Source organism: Microcaecilia unicolor, chromosome 4 (genome assembly GCF_901765095.1).
Source record: "Microcaecilia unicolor chromosome 4, aMicUni1.1, whole genome shotgun sequence".
Taxonomy (NCBI): domain Eukaryota; kingdom Metazoa; phylum Chordata; class Amphibia; order Gymnophiona; family Siphonopidae; genus Microcaecilia; species Microcaecilia unicolor.
The window spans coordinates 23,384,551-23,402,249 of record NC_044034.1 but is presented as its reverse complement, the minus strand read 5'-3'; the positions used below and the strand labels follow the sequence as shown (position 1 = coordinate 23,402,249).

At 41.2% G+C, this 17,699-nt stretch overlaps 1 protein-coding gene across 2 annotated transcripts in view; it reads right to left on the bottom strand.

Moving 5' to 3' along the window:
* Nucleotides 1-17,699, bottom strand: part of FCHSD2 (FCH and double SH3 domains 2) — a 324,668-nt gene that overhangs the window by 14,596 nt on the left and 292,373 nt on the right. The window contains exons 13-16 of one of the 2 annotated variants that reach the window (XM_030200031.1): nt 16,196-16,357; nt 9,004-9,138; nt 4,042-4,125; nt 2,535-2,712 (exon numbers count right to left, since the gene is read on the bottom strand). In XM_030200031.1, coding sequence (XP_030055891.1) covers nt 2,535-2,712; nt 4,042-4,125; nt 9,004-9,138; nt 16,196-16,357 — 559 coding nt within the window. The remainder of the gene's footprint in view (nt 1-2,534; nt 2,713-4,041; nt 4,126-9,003; nt 9,139-16,195; nt 16,358-17,699) is intronic. The other variant, XM_030200032.1, reaches the window with a different exon arrangement.

Here is a 17,699-nt window from a genome sequence, read left to right as displayed (position 1 = left end):
GTCAATATTTTTGGGCAGGACAGGGACCGACAGAGAGCACTCCCTGTTCTTCACCTGAACATCTTTCAGGATTCAATGAAGAGGGGACATCACAGCTTCTCTAGGACAGTTGATGTCCAGGACCTCGAACATCTGAGCCCTGGGCTCTTCGTTTATCTCCAAACAAATTGGAATGGCAGCCGCCATTTCCCTGACAAAACTGGAGGACTTCCTCCTCTGGTCAGATGGGATACCATATGACTCCTCCACCGAGAAGTACCGTGGATCCTCATCAGACTCCCACGAGTGCTCCTCAATTGGTGTCAGCAAAGAACTCCTCATGGGAGGGTAAACACTAAGCCTGCTTCAACACAGAGGAACCACGACCTCGAGAGAGGCATCGAGGAATGGGCTCCACCCTTTACTCTGGAGAAGTTTCCACCACAGATGTCACAAGGATGCCCACATGGGCAGCTGCCAACACTGGAACACCAGATGGCACTGGCGTCAGAGACCTCATCGCAGGCTGAAGGCCTTGCAGGGCAGCAGCAAGACACATGGTTGGTGCAAGCACCCCAGATGCCGATGCACACTGTTGTAAAATCCCGCCAAGTGCTCCTGGAGCATGGCCCGGATGCGCTCATTGAGGGAGGCCATCGGGAAAGACTGGGGCGTTGGGTGGGAGACAGGCTGCTAAACTGTTGGGGTCAAAGTGGATGCCTGGTCCTGGCTGCATGGAGACCCACACATCGGTGCCTCATGTATGGAGGGGGAGCGGGTTCTCCTGGCACCGACGCTTCTCGGGGACTGAATCCCTTGATGCCCCAGAGCTTCGGCACTGTGTGTCAAGTGGGATTGATGCTCATGCTTCTTGGTCTTCACCCGATGCTCGTCATTAATGCTCTTCAGTGCCTACAAAGACAACATTGAATCCACACAGTGTCTTGGTGTCGGGTCTGATGTTGACGGGTCCGGGGGGGCTCTGCTCAGCGGCTGGTGTAAAGGCAAGTGGACACCTGCTCGATGCATGCCCACTCCAAGTGTCTGTTAAGGATCTCACAGCCATATGGACCAACGAAAGGATCAATGCCGATACCAATGCTGATGTCGAGGATTCGGACCGATCTTTGTAGGGAGGTAATGCTACCCCAAATTATGACCATGAACATTCTTAATAATATTAAACACATTTATTTGGTTAACAAGTGCTGCTAACCGGATAAGTGCCAGCTAGTGTGAACTACCTTGACACTATTTGGATAGCGCTAGGGTGGTCTAGGGGCAGGGCTGGAGATTAATCCAGTTAATGGGGATAGTCAGTCCACTAACCAGATAAAACTAGGACCCCTAAAAAGATGTCCTAGCTGTATCCCGGTTACCTATCTATTTTAGCAGTTTGAATACCACTGCTAACTGGATAGCACTGCTTGTCAGTGTGGTTATTCCCACCTTAAAGTAATTCCCTTATCCCTTATTTGTCTGTCCTGGTTAGATTGTAAGCTCTGTCGAGCAGGGACTGTCTCTTACATGTTCAAGTGTACAGAGCTGCATACATCTAGTAGCGCTATAGAAATGATAAGTAGTAGTAGTAGTCTTTGGGATTCCGGAATCTTGCTACTCTTTGTCCTTATCCCTTATTTGTCCTGTTTGTCTGTCCTGATTAGATTGTAAATTCTGTTGAGCAGGGACTGTCTCGTCATGTCCAGTGTACAGCACTGCGTACGTCTAGTAGCGCTATAGAAATGATAAGTAGTAGTCTTTGGGATTCCGGAATCTTGCTACTCTGTCATTATTCCTTATTTGTCTTGTCTGTCCTACATATAGTAACATAGTAGATGACGGCAGAAAAAGACCTGCACGGTCCATCCAGTCTGCCCAACAAGATAACTCATATTTGCTGCTTTTTGTGTATGCCCTACTTTGATTTGTAGCTATGCTCTTCAGGGCACAGACCGTATAAGTCTGCCCAGCACTATCCTCACCTCCCAACCACCAGCCCCACCTCCCAACCACCGGCTCTGGCACAGACTGTACAAGTCTGTCCAGCACTATCCCTGCCTCCCAACCATCAGCCCCGCCTCCCGATCTTGACTAAGCTCCTGAGGATCCATTCCTTCGGCACAGGATTCCTTTATGCTTATCCCACGCATGTTTGAAGTCCTGTCTGTCCTGATTAGATTGTAAGCTCTATCAAGCAGGGACTGTCTCTATGTTTAGTGTACAACGCTGCATATGTCTAGTAGAACTATAGAAATGATAAGCAGTAGTAGTAGTAGTAATTCAGTATCAGCTGGTATCTGGGTATTGGCGCAGAATATCCAGCTTATATTTAAGTGCGACAGCTGGCATTTAAAAAAAAAAATGGCTGACCACCGTAATTAAATATCGGGAGGGAAAGGGGAGCAACGTCTTCCATATACATATTCTCAATTTGTTAAGTTCTACTATATTACAAATTTCTGCTAGTTTCACGTTCATTTTTAATATTTGGTATCAACATAGTAAGTTCCAAATCCTATCAACGATGACAGATCTGCAGGCTTGTTGGTAGTTACCATTAGAATCTCCATTGATGCCTCCTGAGACTAGCTCAGCTTCAGTTGAATTGCTGGAGGTATGAGATCGACTGTCTAACGCTGCAAGTGATTGCAGCATGCTTAGCAAACTGTTGGACGTTGGAAATTGTAGATACTTTTCTGGTACATAACCTATTTGACCTGCTTTATTTCGTGCCTGTTGAAGAGAATTAAAATTTATTACTCAGATATTTCACATTGCTAAAGAAGAACAGACAGAGGAGGTAAGAACATAGGACAATTCTTTGTAATTATGAAATACAAGGCCCACATACACTATTCAGCCTTGGAGTAATAAAATCCAGTGCTTTACCGTCTTAGTCTTGTACTGTGGGCATGCTACTTTATGTTTCAACGGTTTTTATTGATGAATACAACACTCGAAACAGATCCTGAAATTTAACGTGTTACCATTGGAATAACACGTCGTGTTTATAGACAGACATCTTAACGTCCATCATCAGTATTTTATCCTTTTCTCCCTCCCTCCCCCCCAACAACCCCGCCTTATGTCAAAACCTGTTTATTAACTTGAAGAAAATTAATGCCACTAGATATTATAGTTTTGGTTTTTTATATTTGAAGATGTATATATTTATTCATTTCCGTGCTGATTTGAATTTTTTTGAAGGTTTATGATATTATCAGTGTAATGTTTGAAATTTATTGTATATTTTAAAATGTTTTTAAAAAATTATTTTTGACCTGTTAGTTTAAGCTTTTATGAATATGAAATTTAGTTATAGCCAGTATTATATAATATGACCTTTTTATAAAATATATTATAAATAATTAAAATAAGCGTTTTAAACATATAATATTAATATATGAAAAATTTTTTGTCCAAAAGTAAGGAATAATATATTGTAGAGGAATATATTCGAGTTATTCCCCAAGTTTTCCACGTCATCACTGTGGTGAGTTACCATTTTTGTTTTGATTAATTATCCATTTATTTTTAAATTACTATATAATAATATATGAGAATGTTAAAATATTAAATGCAATGTTAAAATATTAAATGCTTTAGGTGTTTATATAGGCTTATATATGTATGCTTGATGAGTCTAAATATTAATCTTTGGTTTTACTCATTATATTTAAAAAATTTTTTAAAAATATATTATTTCTATGTTTTGTATTCTATGTAGACCCCTGACGCAGGTGCTAGTCACCGAAACACGGCCCGTGTCGGGTCTTTTTGTCAAGGCTCATTCATTAAAGAACTGTGTTCCATTTTTAAAGGCCCGTGGTGCTGTTTTTTTTATTAACTTGAAGAACCCATAATACATGCATATTAATCTTTTTCCAGAACAATAACCATTCCAACCACCACTGCTCTTGCAGCCCATATCTAATAGATTTTATATTTTTCCCCAAGCATCCTGCCTCCCTCCCCCCTGTGGGCATGCTACTTTAAATTACAGAAAGGTGGGGGTTAGCATCACCCTTTCAGATTAATTCTGTAAGACGGAAAGCAGCATACCTTCACCCAGTCTTCCATATCACCATCTTCAATCACTTCCAGCATCTCATGTTCCTCAATGGTTAACTCATCAGGCTGAGAGGCCTGGAAAATAAATATGAAAGAAAATTAGAAACAGTGGCATTTATACTGCACTGGACATGTGAATTGCTCCAAAGTAAACTCAGAGCCAAAATTAGTCTTTCTACAAAAAAAAAGAAACATTAATGAAAATAAGTTAAAAAGTTAAAACAAATCTTTAAAGGGCTTTGAAAAAAAAAACTAACCTACTAAAGTGGTAACTACTACTACTACTACTACTATTAAACATTTCTATAGCTACTAGACTTACGCAGCGCTGTACAAATGAACATGAAAAGACAGTCCCTGCTCAACAGAGCTTACAATCTAAATTGGACAGACGAACAGACAGCTAGGGGTGGGGAAATTGCAGTGGTAGGGGTGATAAGTGAGGGTGTTGAGTAAGAGAGTCATGGTTAGGAGTCAAAAGCAGTAGCAAAGAGGTGGGCTTTAAGCCTAGACTTGAAGACAGCCGGAGACTGAACCTGATGTACTGGCTCAGGGAGTCTATTCCAGGCATAGGGAGCAGCGAGATAGAAGGAACGGAGCCGGGAGTTAGCAGTGGGGGAGAAGGGGGACGACAGGAGACATTTACCCAGCGAACGGAGTTCACGGGGAGGAGTGTAGGGAGAGATGAGAGCGGAAAGGTACTGAGGAGCTGCGGTGATTTAACCAGAGCTGACATTGTGATGTCATAATGCCTCAGTCCACCAATGCCTAAGAGCCAACCTCATCAGTGATGTCACAATGGCTTGACTGTCCTATACTTGGCTCATACTACTATTATTAAACATTTCTATAGCGCTACTAGACTTACGCAGCGCTGTACAAATGAACATGAAAAGGCAGTCCCTGCTCAACAGAGCTTACAATCTAAATTGGACAGACGAACAGACAGCTAGGGGTGGGGAAATTGCAGTGGTAGGGGTGATAAGTGAGGGTGTTGAGTAAGAGGGTCATGGTTAGGAGTCGAAAGCAGTAGCAAAGAGGTGGGCTTGAAGACAGCCAGAGACTGAGCCTGACGTACAGGCTCAGGGAGTCTATTCCAGGCATAGGGAGCAGCGAGATACAAGGAACGGAGCCAGTACGTGGGGGAGAAGGGGGACGACAGGAGACATTTACCCAGCGAACGGAGTTCACGGGGAGGAGTGTAGGGAGAGATGAGAGCGGAAAGGTACTGAGGAGCTGCGGAATGGATGCACTTGTAGGTCAAAAGGAGAAGTCTGAACCGTATGCGGAAGCGGATAGGTTTAAGGGTTCAGGAGCCTTTACTGATTATGGATACTAATCTAATAAGCCTACATCGGATTTGGACATTTTGCATTTAATGATATAAATTCTAATGGCAACCAAGTGCAGAAAATCTGAACGCCAGTAATGAGATTCTAAAGCCCCAGTGAACCACCTCATAAGTGACGAACAGACTCCTCAGGATGATCAAGTTGTATGCTGGATTTAGGAGAAAGCTGAAAACTGTACACCTTAAACTTAGATAGAGAAGGGAAGGGAAGACAGAGGCTGGGGGTGGGGGGGAGGTGATGTCAAGTTTTGCAAGATCTGCATTAGACATTTTATCTTGATGTTGTATGTTTGTATTGAATGTATACACAATTTTAAACTATTACCCATCATCATTATTATGATTAAAGTTATGCCTTGCCTATAGTTAACAAAAGAGCAGATCACTAGGTGGTATTAATAAGACTTTATTGGAGAAATAATCGCCCGACACAGACTGTGTTTCGCCCACAAGGGCTGCGTCAGGGGCTTTCAGTTGCTGTAATATCAAGCAAAGCAAAAGCATATAAACAGCAGGTAGCTTCTTCCCAAGCAACATTGCGCTCAAAATCGGGACATCATATGATCAAAAAGATCTTCTATAGTAAAAAAAAAAAAACAAAAACAGGAAGTGAGCAATGACTTCCTTTATATTAGTACAGATGTCAAAGGTCAGACTTTCAATGCTCAGCTCTTGAGTGAGTTAAATCTTAGCATACGAAATTAATCAATACAGCATACATAGCAAATAAAATATCAGATATAAAATTTCCATCCATCCCTGTACCTGTCACAGAGAAAAAGCCCTCTGAAACAAGTATGTTTATTTATACTTACTACTACTACTACTTAACATTTCTAAAGCGCTACTAGGGTTACGCAGCGCTGTACAGTTTAACAAAAAGGACAGTCCCTGCTCAAAGGAGCTTACAATCTAAAGGACGAAATGTCAAGTTGGTGCAGTCTAGATTTCTTGAATAGAGGTAAAGTGGTTAGGTGCCGAAGGCGACATTGAAGAGGTGGGCTTTGAGCAAGGATTTGAAGATGGGCAGGGAGGGGGCCTGGCGAATGGGCTCAGGGAATTTATTCCAAGCATGGGGTGAGGCGAGGCAGAAAGGGCGGAGCCTGGAGTTGGCGGTGGTGGAGAAGGGTACTGAAAGGAGGGATTTGTCTTGAGATTTTACATGAGACACTTATACCCCTTCCTTCTAAAGCTAAGAAAGCTTTAGTTTAATTTACGTTTGAAAAAAGGTTTTAAACTACTGGCATTTAAACAGTTAATTGTTTAAATTATAAATACACAGAAGTGCTGCTTACAACTATCAGCAGTTCTTAACGCATAAATTACTAAATAGTAAGACGATTTACCATTAAGAGGCCTATTTATTATGCAGTAATAATTAATGCCGTATTTTTGCAATTAACGTGCAGTAATTTCTGCATTAACAGCTAATATGGAATGGGTAGCATGTCGGCAGGACCTGTGTCATACAGTTCAGAGGTAGCTACTGTGTTTTAAGCTGTTAACGTGGCAGATAACACGGCACACGTCATTTATTTTATTTATTTGTTACATTTGTATCCCACATTTTCCCACACATTTGCAGGCTCAATGTGGCTTACATAATACCGTGAAGGCATTTGCCAAGTCCGGTACGGGATAAGTACAAAATGTTGTATTGGGATAGGGAAGATAAGATTCAATCAAGTTGGGTTTGAAGTAAAAGGGTTTGTCAATGTTCAATACGATCTTTGATAGTGAAGTGTTGCAGGATTGAGTCACCTAAGTTGGGTCATTCGGATATGCCTTTCCGAATAGGTGAGTCTTTAATAATTTTCTGAATTTTAGGTGATCATACCACCACCTAAATAGGTGCAGCTAAATGCATCGTATTATCCACCACACACTTAACAAGGAAAAAGTTCTTTACTGCGATTTAATTGTACGGAAAGGTACTGAGAATGACTAACAGTTAACATAGATGTTTTGTAACTGCAAAACTGTACTTCCTTCCCTCCTTATCCGGTCAGTTGAGTATGGCTCTTGGTTACTCTATGGATCAGTGTCCGCGATGCCTTCTGATCTCTCACAGCTTCTTTCAGTTCTGTTATGTTCATTCCAGTATCTTCCTTGATAGCATCTATCCAGCGAATTCTTGGGCGGCCTCTTGCCAGTAACCATTCCAAGCATGATGTCCTTTTCGAGGGACTTGCTTCGCATAATGCGACCAAAATAGGAGAGCTTTTGTTTTGCTACCTTGGCCTCCAGTGAGCTTTTTGGTTTGATACATTCCAGAACTGCTTGGTTTGTTATTTTGGCTGTCCATGGGATGCGTTAACAGTTGTCTTCAACTACTTAGTAAATAGGCCCAAAGTCATTTAATTGGTTAATATGTTACATACATGTTTTGCAATGCCAGTATCTCACGAAGCCATATAGAAAGTCATGGGTCGGTGTAAAAAGAATGCGAAATACAACACAATTTGAGTCACAACAGCTTACCACATATTTAAACAGAAAATAGTTTGCATCCAGGTAAACGATTCCAAAGGGTCAGCCCTAAGAAGAAAAATGCTATTTGTCTACTAGAGTCAAGCCTAGAACAAGAGACTGGAGGAATGATGAGATGATGTTCATGATGTGAATGAAGGGAGCAACTAGGGGAGTAATGAACCATCAAGGCTGATAGTATATAGGGCAACACACTGGTATTCTGACCTAACAAAGGAATATTGAAGAAGATCCGATAAGAGACAGGAAGCTAGTGGCAGAAGTAGCGGAGGGGTAAAATGGTCAAATCTGAGAGCACTAGAACATCTTAACTGCAGTATTCTGAATTATTTGAAGCTGTTGTGGATCAGAGACCCTAATCCCATGCGCAGCCACCAGCCTCCCACCCTCCGCGCGAGAGTCCCGCCAGTTCGATAACAAAGAAAGAAAGACAACTCCAAAGGGGAGGCGGGCAGGTATGTGAGAACAATCAGCCTGCTGTCTGCCCTTCTTAACAAGGTCTGACACCCCCCTTCCCTGAAAATGTGTATCCACAATTCTGAAATGTCGTGATCCTCACTGGCAGCACTGTGTAGTCTCACAAATAATCCCGCCAAGAGATGTCCATTTCAATTTACAGTAGTGAGAGATAACTACATGATGTCAATTGGAGGACTGCAGTGGTGCAGCCAGAACGGCTCTCGGGTCTCTTATGTGGGTAAAAGATTGTGACCCTCAGGACTGTCAAGGACTCATTCCAGAAGGGTGGTGATGGGAGATAGGGAGCTGCCTTGAGGAGGCCCAGTTATTTGACAAGTGGGCTGGGTGCTTGAAGAGGGATTAATGGAGGAATAAACCCCCTCTGCCTTTTACTTCTGGTCTTATTAGCCCTAGGAACTTTGCTAAAAAGTTTACAACTCATCTCAGTGAGCTGTTAGCTTTTAGGTCTTATCGGGAACCTACAACATAGAGCATGAAGGTCAGCATACCATGCAATTTTGTTCAGACTTGCCAAAGCCTCATTTTCATTTGATATAAGCTGTTAGATCATAGGCTCAAGATCAGCCCAGAAACAGTATGGAACATGTCTGTTGATTCTACGGTGGAAGACAAATCCAGGAATCAATACAAACCTTGTATGAGTAAACAACCTTGCAAGTCAGTGGGTAGCTTCTTAGGGTACTGGAAGGGCTGGAACTGCTATCATCAAAAGCATCCATGCTGTCTTCCAACTCTTCTCCCTCTTCTCGTTCCCCATCATTATTTGGCTGTAAAAACAAAAGGAAATGTAAATAAACCTGGATTACAGCAAAAGGACAAATCCTCACTAGTTTCAAATCAGTGCAAATGGTATATTAACTAGCACAACTTTACTGTCTGAAGTGCTGGCATTAATTTCGTGGCATATTTTTTGTAACCCACCAAAATCATAATTAAGATGCCAGCTGTGAACTAGTTCTTTTTGAAAATCACAATCATGAAAGGAGTGAAGAATATGCTACAGTCAATATTAGCTGGGCTGAGTTTTTTTTTTTTTTTGCTTTTCTTTTTATTGAATTTTTAAAATAAAAACAAGAATGTTTTGATAAGAAAATTCAATGTGTTTCCTGAGCCCAAGGGATTGTTTACTACAGTTGCTAATTTATCCGAACCTATAAAATTTGTGTCTCTTACCTAACTGTCATCTCCACCATTTGCAAATATAGGTTTCAGAAGAAAACTCACGAGATTATTGCATTCTTAGATTTCCGTGAGTTACCTTAAGCTGAATCGGTTTCAGATGACTTTGAAAATACTTTTAAAGCAAACAGGAGGAAACATTTTTTCACTTGACGAATAGTTAAGCTCTGGAACTCTTTGCCAGAGGATGTAATAACAGCGGTTAGTATATCTAGATTTAAAAAAGGTTTGGACAAGTTCCTGGAGGAAAAGTCCATAGCCTGCTATTGAGACAGAAATGGGGAAGCTATTGCTTGCCCTGGGATTGGTAGTATGGGATGTTGCCACTATTTGGGTTTCTACCAGGTACTTGTGACCTGGCTTAGCCACTGCTGGAAACAGGATACTGGGCTAGATGGACCATTGGTCTGACCCAGTATGGCTATTCTTATGTTCTTAAATATTTTACAGAGGTATCATTGGGGCAAGTGGTTGAAGCCAATTCGCTCTTTAAATAATTCCTCAAATTTACTGAATATTTGTTCAACAGGTGTGATGAAATCCAGCTGTGGTGATATCGAACCCTTCATTTTGATAACTGTAAACCGTTCTTTTCAGGAGGGTACTGAATATTTTCCCATTAAAACAGGCTGTAGTCGGGCCTTTGTTGAAAAATCCAAAATTAAATCAGAGTTCTCCTGATAATTTTAGCTGACACTTGCTGACGCCTTTGAACTTCCTCCACTAGGGATACTAGAATGATGATCCTTTGTTGTGGAAGAAAGGCAGATGCTCAAGTTGTGTCTAGAAGGGCTCCTATGAACTTTAATTCCTGTGCGGGGCTTAAATGAGACTACAGATAATTTATGACAAACCCTAGTAACTAACACCTGAATGGTAAAGCACACAGAGCCTTCTTTTCCTTTTTGTGATGTCTGCTTTACCAATCATTCAATCTTTACGTAAACATGCTACTATGATTGCTAGGCATTTTGCAAGCACTTAAAGAGATGACATGAGGCCAAAGGGTAGTATGCAATAGTGGTAGCAGTGTTTCCCTATGAAGAACCTTAGATACTCTCTCTGATCTGGATGTATTTGAAATATGGGCGTAAGCTTTCTTTAAGACCAGAAAACACAGCCAGTCCCCTTCTCTGGAGTAGTGGTATTAGGAAGCTAGGGAAACCATCTTGAACATTTGTTTGATAAGATATTTCTACAAGGTTCTTAGGAAACGAAATCCTCCCATTTTCTTTGTGAGCAGGAAATACTAGGAATAAAATCCCTGACCTCATAAGAACATAAGCGTTGCCATACTAGGACAGACTGAAGGTTCATCAAGCCCCGTATCATGTTTCCAACAGTGGCCAATCCAGGTCACAAGTACTTGATAAGATACCAAGAGCGTAAAACAGATTTTATGCTGCTTATCCTAGAAATAAGTAGTGGATTTTCCCAAGTCCATCTTAATGGCTTATGGACTTTTAAGGATAATTTTAGGAAATTATCCCAATCCTTTTTTAAACCCTGCTAAGCTAACTGATTTTACCACATTCTCTCATCTTTCCCTTGTTGGAATATTTCTATCATACTGGCTTCTAAGAGGGAAGAGAGTTCCTTTGTAGGTATTTCTTGATGCTGTGAACTTAATTTCAATGCCCTCAGGGGGCAATCTGGAGGAAGATCCAATAGCTGAAGACCATATTCTATCCAGACTCTTAAGAACCCATTGGTCTAGGTTCCAAGGGGCCACTGGTCTTCAAAAAATTTTAGTCTCCTTCCTATCAGAAGATCATCCAGAACAGATACAGAGCCCAAAGCTATATTCTCCTTTGACTGAGCAAGATCCCTGTCTAGGCTTGGAGAAGTGAGAGGACAGTGGATTTCTATGTGTTAGAGTAGTAAAAGGGGAGGGGGGTAGGGAAATCCAAGATGGCGCAGGGAGCAGGACATTGTAGCTGAGAGCTCCATGACTAGTGAATCATGTTTACCTATTTTGTGCTATTTCTAGCTTACTATATATCCTTGGAGTCCTCCTCCAATGGTTCTCTACTCATCGGAGTGGTTAGAATATTGGGAGCAGTCCTTGCTGCTCAGCCACCAAAAGGCGAGACTCGGCGAGGTGTCTTTGAGCCCTGATGGTTGAATGCCTCCCCTTCAACTGGGACCTAATATCATCCAGGGCAGTCTGCCGACTGCAGAGAAGGGTTTTGCCCCACTGAAGGAGGGAGCAGTCCTTACTCCCAAGGATCCTGCAACTGCTACTGTTTCCCTGATGGGTGAAAATGCGCAGGAGGGGAAGATAAGCTTACCTCCTGTTGGAGAGCAAGGCAGGAGTTTTTCATTCTTCTCCTGCAAGAGGCTCAAATACATTTTCCTTGAAATGGAAAAAAACTGGCAGGTGTAACTTCAGATACTATATGGACTGTGTTGGTTGCTTTGGAAAACACTATTAGTGACAAAGTTGCCACTATGGATGGAGTCCTGGGGTGTTTGGAAGATCGTACCACATATTTGGAGACTGATATATTGACATAGTGGACCCCAGCTAAAAGATTTAGGATAGCAAGAAACTAAAAACAGTTATTAAAGATACCATGTGTCTACATAATAACCTGGAGATGCTTGAGAATAAGATAAAATATCTGAATCTAAGGGTGTTAAACCTTCCCTGGGTTACTTCCATATCGCAAAAGGAGTTTTTGAAGAGGTTCCTGCAGGAAACTCTTGGCCTCCAGGAAGGGGCTATACCTCCATTTCAAAAAAAGTCTACTACCTTCCTTTTAGACAAAGACAGGAAAATCAAGGGGTGGGAGAACCCTGGGAAGGGATTTCACAAGATAGTTTGAATTTGACAAACTTTTTCGAAACATCTACGGAGGATGTTCAAGATAGAGCAACTCCGCTAATGACATTTATTTTTGAGTCTGATAAAAACCCTATTTTGAGAATGTATTTCTGTAAACAAGTGTCTTTTTTGGGTCAGCGTATATGGCTTTTTCCTGATGTCTCTTGACGGATTCAAGTAAAGCATAAATTGTTTCTTGCTATGAGGTCTAGGTATTAGCTTTGGGAGGGCTGTTTTTACAATTTCCTGTTAAGTGTTTGATTAGAATTGAAGATCAAAGTTATACTTTTTGGGACCCTAAACATTTGAGACTGTTTCTGGGTAAGAAAAAGAATGTTTGTTTCTACGCAGCCGACTACTTAATTATATCATTGTATCTTATAGTAACTAGTAGGTAGCCCAACTTCTTTTAGGTTGACCTTCTCTCTGCATTATGTATTATAATGTAATATGTGATATAATCATCTGTTTATATAATTTCTGGAATCCTCCCCCCTCTCATATTTGAGGGCTAGATTAGCATTTTCAGTTACAGTAAAAGGTTTCTTTTTGTTTTTCCTCTTGTTACTTGTATAACTCTAAAAATTACTTATATTTCTGGACAGTTATCTTTGTTAATTAAAAATATCATAAATATTTAAAAAACAAACAAAACAAATAAAAAGAGTGGTATCTCCATGCCCCACCACTGTGATATTTCCTGGAAGAGGAGGCTGGGTCAGAAGTGGGCCTGGTAAGGATCCTAAAGGTGTCACTATGCTGGTTTGATAAGAGTTGCAGTTTCATGCACTTTATTTCCAAAGAGCCCTATCGCATGGCAAGAATAAAAGTGTGAATATCCACTGCAGAACCCAAAAATGCCATATCAAAAATATCATAGGTCTCACAGACCATGTATTTTTTACATTCCTTCCTGTTGACTATTAGCTCACAGAATTCTTCAGCCTTCTACCTGGGGAGTGTGTTGGTAAAATACACTGCGTACAATATCACACAAGTACACACTCACAAAGGTAAAATTATGTATCATACCTGATAATTTTCTTTCCATATCATCACACACTCACAAAAAGCCAGTAGGATGCGAATTGGGACGTTAGTGTAGCATTCTAGAAAAACTTTCTTCCAAAAGACTCCAATATCTGAGCTTCCCACACAGGGGGCATCAAGGAGTGAGTCTGGGAGCTTTTGGCTGTTTTGAGAGCGGACCTGAATATCATGAAATGATGAGGAAGCTTGTTGCTTCTTGAATCTGAATGTCTTCTGGACTATGTACATAAAGAAACTGTGTGTGTGTGTGGGGGGGGGGGGGGGGGTACATTTCCCACATTCTAATTCGAACCTCCTTCAGGAAACTGTGCATGAGCACTATCACAAACTTCATGGATGCATTGAGGAATAGGAAAATATCAATGTTCCTGCCCTGTGCTCCTCCATTTTCAACTTGATGGCCTAAGTCATCTCTTGGACAAACTCGAACACAAGCTCCTTTGATAGGGAGTTGCACCTCTTGTGAGGTGAGGAGGGATCTGAAGATAGGCCTGGGGACTCCTTTTCTGAGAAACCTTCTGGTTCTTCTTCAGACTCCCAGGAGCACTCAGAATGAGATTCATAAAAATACTCTACAGGAAACATCCAAGTCTCTGTTTCTATCTATTAACCTCAGGGTTCAGGACTTGGCCATGAGTGTTGAGACACTGAAGATTTCCGAGGTACCAGCAAAGCTTCCGAAATGCTGGAAATCGATACCAGTGCAGCCAGATTTAACTCTGAGCCTCTTCGAGGCCACAGTGTCAAAGTGTCTCCTCCTGTAGGCAGTGCATGGGTCTTCACAATCAGCTGAACTACCTTGTGTGACGTGAAAAAGTGTTCTATCCTATCCTCAAATTTTTTCATGAGCTGCTGCTTGAAATGCTGCTATCAAGAAAGGTGTGGACATCACACTGACAATGGCCATGTCACTTGGGGAGTGTATTGGAAGCAGGGTCTCTGATCTATTGAGGCTGTAGCACACTCTCCGATACTACTGAGGATGAGCACTCATCACATTGAGGGGGTTTAGATAACACCAGTAACCACTGTGCATAAAGCCTGAGGGAACACTTAAAGGTCTCACTGCGTATACTTTGGAAGAAAGGCAGAAAAGGGAGCTATGATAGAGACATTTAAATGCACAGGAGACAAGTCTCTTTCAACTGAATCTCAAGAATGAGGGGAGAATGGAGTAATCTAAGAAAATATGTTTTTAAGAAGTTTGGTGGATGTGTGGAACAGCCTCCTGGTGGAGACCAAAACCGTATACAAATTCAAGAAAGCATGGGACAAACAGGATCTTCAACAGAGAGGAAGACAGAAAATGATGGCACAAAGACAATATAAAGCTTATCCAGTCCGCTCATCTATACCATCCACTATGTCTCTAAGGAAATACATGCAATGTTGAGGCAAACCTCAATGGTGCTTTTGAACCAGTATGAGAGTATCTGCATGAAAGATTTAATATCACACCAGATGGTTCGAGCTTTTTGATAGTGTGAATTCTTTGAAACAGATGTGGGACCCATGAAAGGGACGCCTGCCAATAAGCTGCATTTTTTGAATTAAGTTTCAACATTTTTTCACATTTATAAGTTTTCACAAGTGTTTTGGCACAAGGTGGGTCACATTTCAATCGAAAGTGTGATGATTATATAAAGCCATGGACTAACGGACTAACCTATGCAAGCACTGACCTGTTCGGTTAGTGATGGTCCAATTACAATTATAAGCACATTTAAAACTAGTTACACAGAAGTTCTGATATATTTTCAGTATTTTATTGTGGGTTGTTTGATGACAGTCCACTTGATATCCTGCATCATGATCTCAGCACCAACGAAGATGAGGGCAAATCCTCCCTCTTCTTCAGGCAAAAGCTAGACAATGACTGATCCCAATGGCCTCTATTGACACTCGATGTCGAGGATGATCGAGACACTCTTGGTGTCAGTGCATTCCCAGTGTTTGATACCGCTTTGCGACCCAGGGAGACCGATGCTTCAGATGCAGATGTGGATGGATCAATGTGTGCACCAAAAATATTTTTGCAGTTTCTCATGGCCACAAATCCCTCTCTTTGACATCTGTGACACAGAATATAATGAGAGGGATCATGGCCCCTCCCCACCCATGTAATCCATGATGGATATGATCCTATTGCACCAGGAGCACTTCTTGAAGCCATTTGAGCCTTCTTTTGGGAAATATCATCTGGAAAAATAGCTTCAGCACAAATCAAGAGACTCAATGATAATACAAGTATCTGAACAGATGCTTGAAGTCTACCCCAAGTCAACATCAAAAATATAAAGAAAAAAAAAACTTCAAAGGACAGAAAAGCAACTAGGGAAGTTATAGGGATGAGTACCACATGACCACGATAGTGACAGGACTTACCTGTACAAGAATTATCTGCAAACATTTAAAGAAAATATGGGCTGAGGTGACTATGATGCAAAACGCATTCAATTCCCTCAAAAAAAAAAATTAATCATTAATACTATGCAACAGCGGCAGGCAGGAAGGCGTGTGAATGCACAGTTGAGTTACTTCAAAAGTTCTGCACTTCAGGATTGGGAGAAAAGTTTCGATGCAGGGCTCTGGCAGATTTTGTCAACCGTGGTTGGAGATTTCCATATCCTGCTTGTCTTCCGAGACCCTCATGCAAGCCTAGATTTATAGGCTGTGTTATTTGTGTTTCTTGCAATACCAAAGGCTAGGAGAAAAGACACATATCCATCATGGATTAATACTTTGCCTAATGAGCACAAGGACTATACCAAGTGTAAGGAGCCATTATTCATGACTGTAGGGAGGGTTGCCCAGCGTTCATTCTCCAGTTCTTCAAACACCTGATTCATTGCGCTCTTCAACCAGGTATCCACAGAAACACCTATTTGCCGCAGGAGATCCAGACGAGCCTCTGCCTTCAGTTTAATGATCTGAGGAGATAGCAAGAAGTTAAAAATCTATTACAAGCTGAATGTTTACATTTACATGCTATTAAGAGTCACAAATAAAGGTAAAGAAAAGGTCTTAGGCAAGTGGCGCCCTTACCAAGGCCAATATTTTTCAGTCTGGGGAGAGGGAGGTAAGAGAACATGAGGCCGAATTAGCACAGAGGAGGATTACATATAATGGGCTCAGAGCTGGGTCAATTCTTGCATTTTGAAAAAGCTACATGAACGTGAATTTGAACATAATTATTCGAATTTACAAATCCACAAGCAAGGCAAATTACATTTGGATAATACAGTAGGTATTTTCCTGTCCCAGAGGGCTTACAATCTAAGGGGATAATATTCAAAAGCAATTATCTAGATAGCAGCATCTACTACCTGGATAAATGCCACTGAGAAAAATATTCAGCAAACTATCCAGAGAGTACTGCTAAGTATCGTTTTATAGCACTATTTGGATAGCGCAGGGATGGTCCGGGGTGGAGCCTGGGCAGAGCCAGGAGTTATCTGGACAGCATCAACATTCAGTCCACTACTTGGATAACTTAGAATGGGTCAAAAACAGTGCTAAGTTATCTGGATAGGCTATCTGGATAATGGCTGAATATCATCACTGCTTGGAGATAGTGTCAGGCACTCACAGTATCCAGATGTTTAGTGTAGCCATTATCTGAGCACTGCTGTTGAATACCTTGATATTTTTGCCTGCCATGGCCACCACTTAAAAAAATATCCAGAAGGGTGGGAAAAAATATCCAGGAGGGTGGGAATGGGGGGGAATATCTGAGGTGATGGAGGTCGAAGTGATTTCCCCAACACAACAAGGAGCATCAATGGAAGAATTAGATTTAATCCCTGGCTTCTTTAGTTCTTAGCTTACTAGGTCTCATTAGGACGTCCTGCACTAACATTTTAAGCAAGTCACTTTATTACTCATATAAGATCTTGGGGGTAACTGGTGACATGGCTCAATGCAATTGTGATTTAACTATAAAGTTTGAACTCATAACATTTAGAACCTGGTCACAAATATTTCGCCAGTAATGACAGTCAATCAGCTGTTATCAAACAAAATAAAAACCGATGGGGGGAAAAGGTTACCCCAGAGCAAATAATTTCATACTTTGCCAATACATTTGATATCATAACTTCAACATTATTACTTTTAACAAATTTCAACGTGTTACAGTTTTTAATTCATGCATAAAAAAAAACTGTGCTGAACTCTCCCCAAGTGAAAATTTGGGCACGAAAAAAATAAGATAAGCTGGTTTTAGAAAGCACATTTGTCAGCCCTATAAACAGCTCAAAGTGTTCCACACAA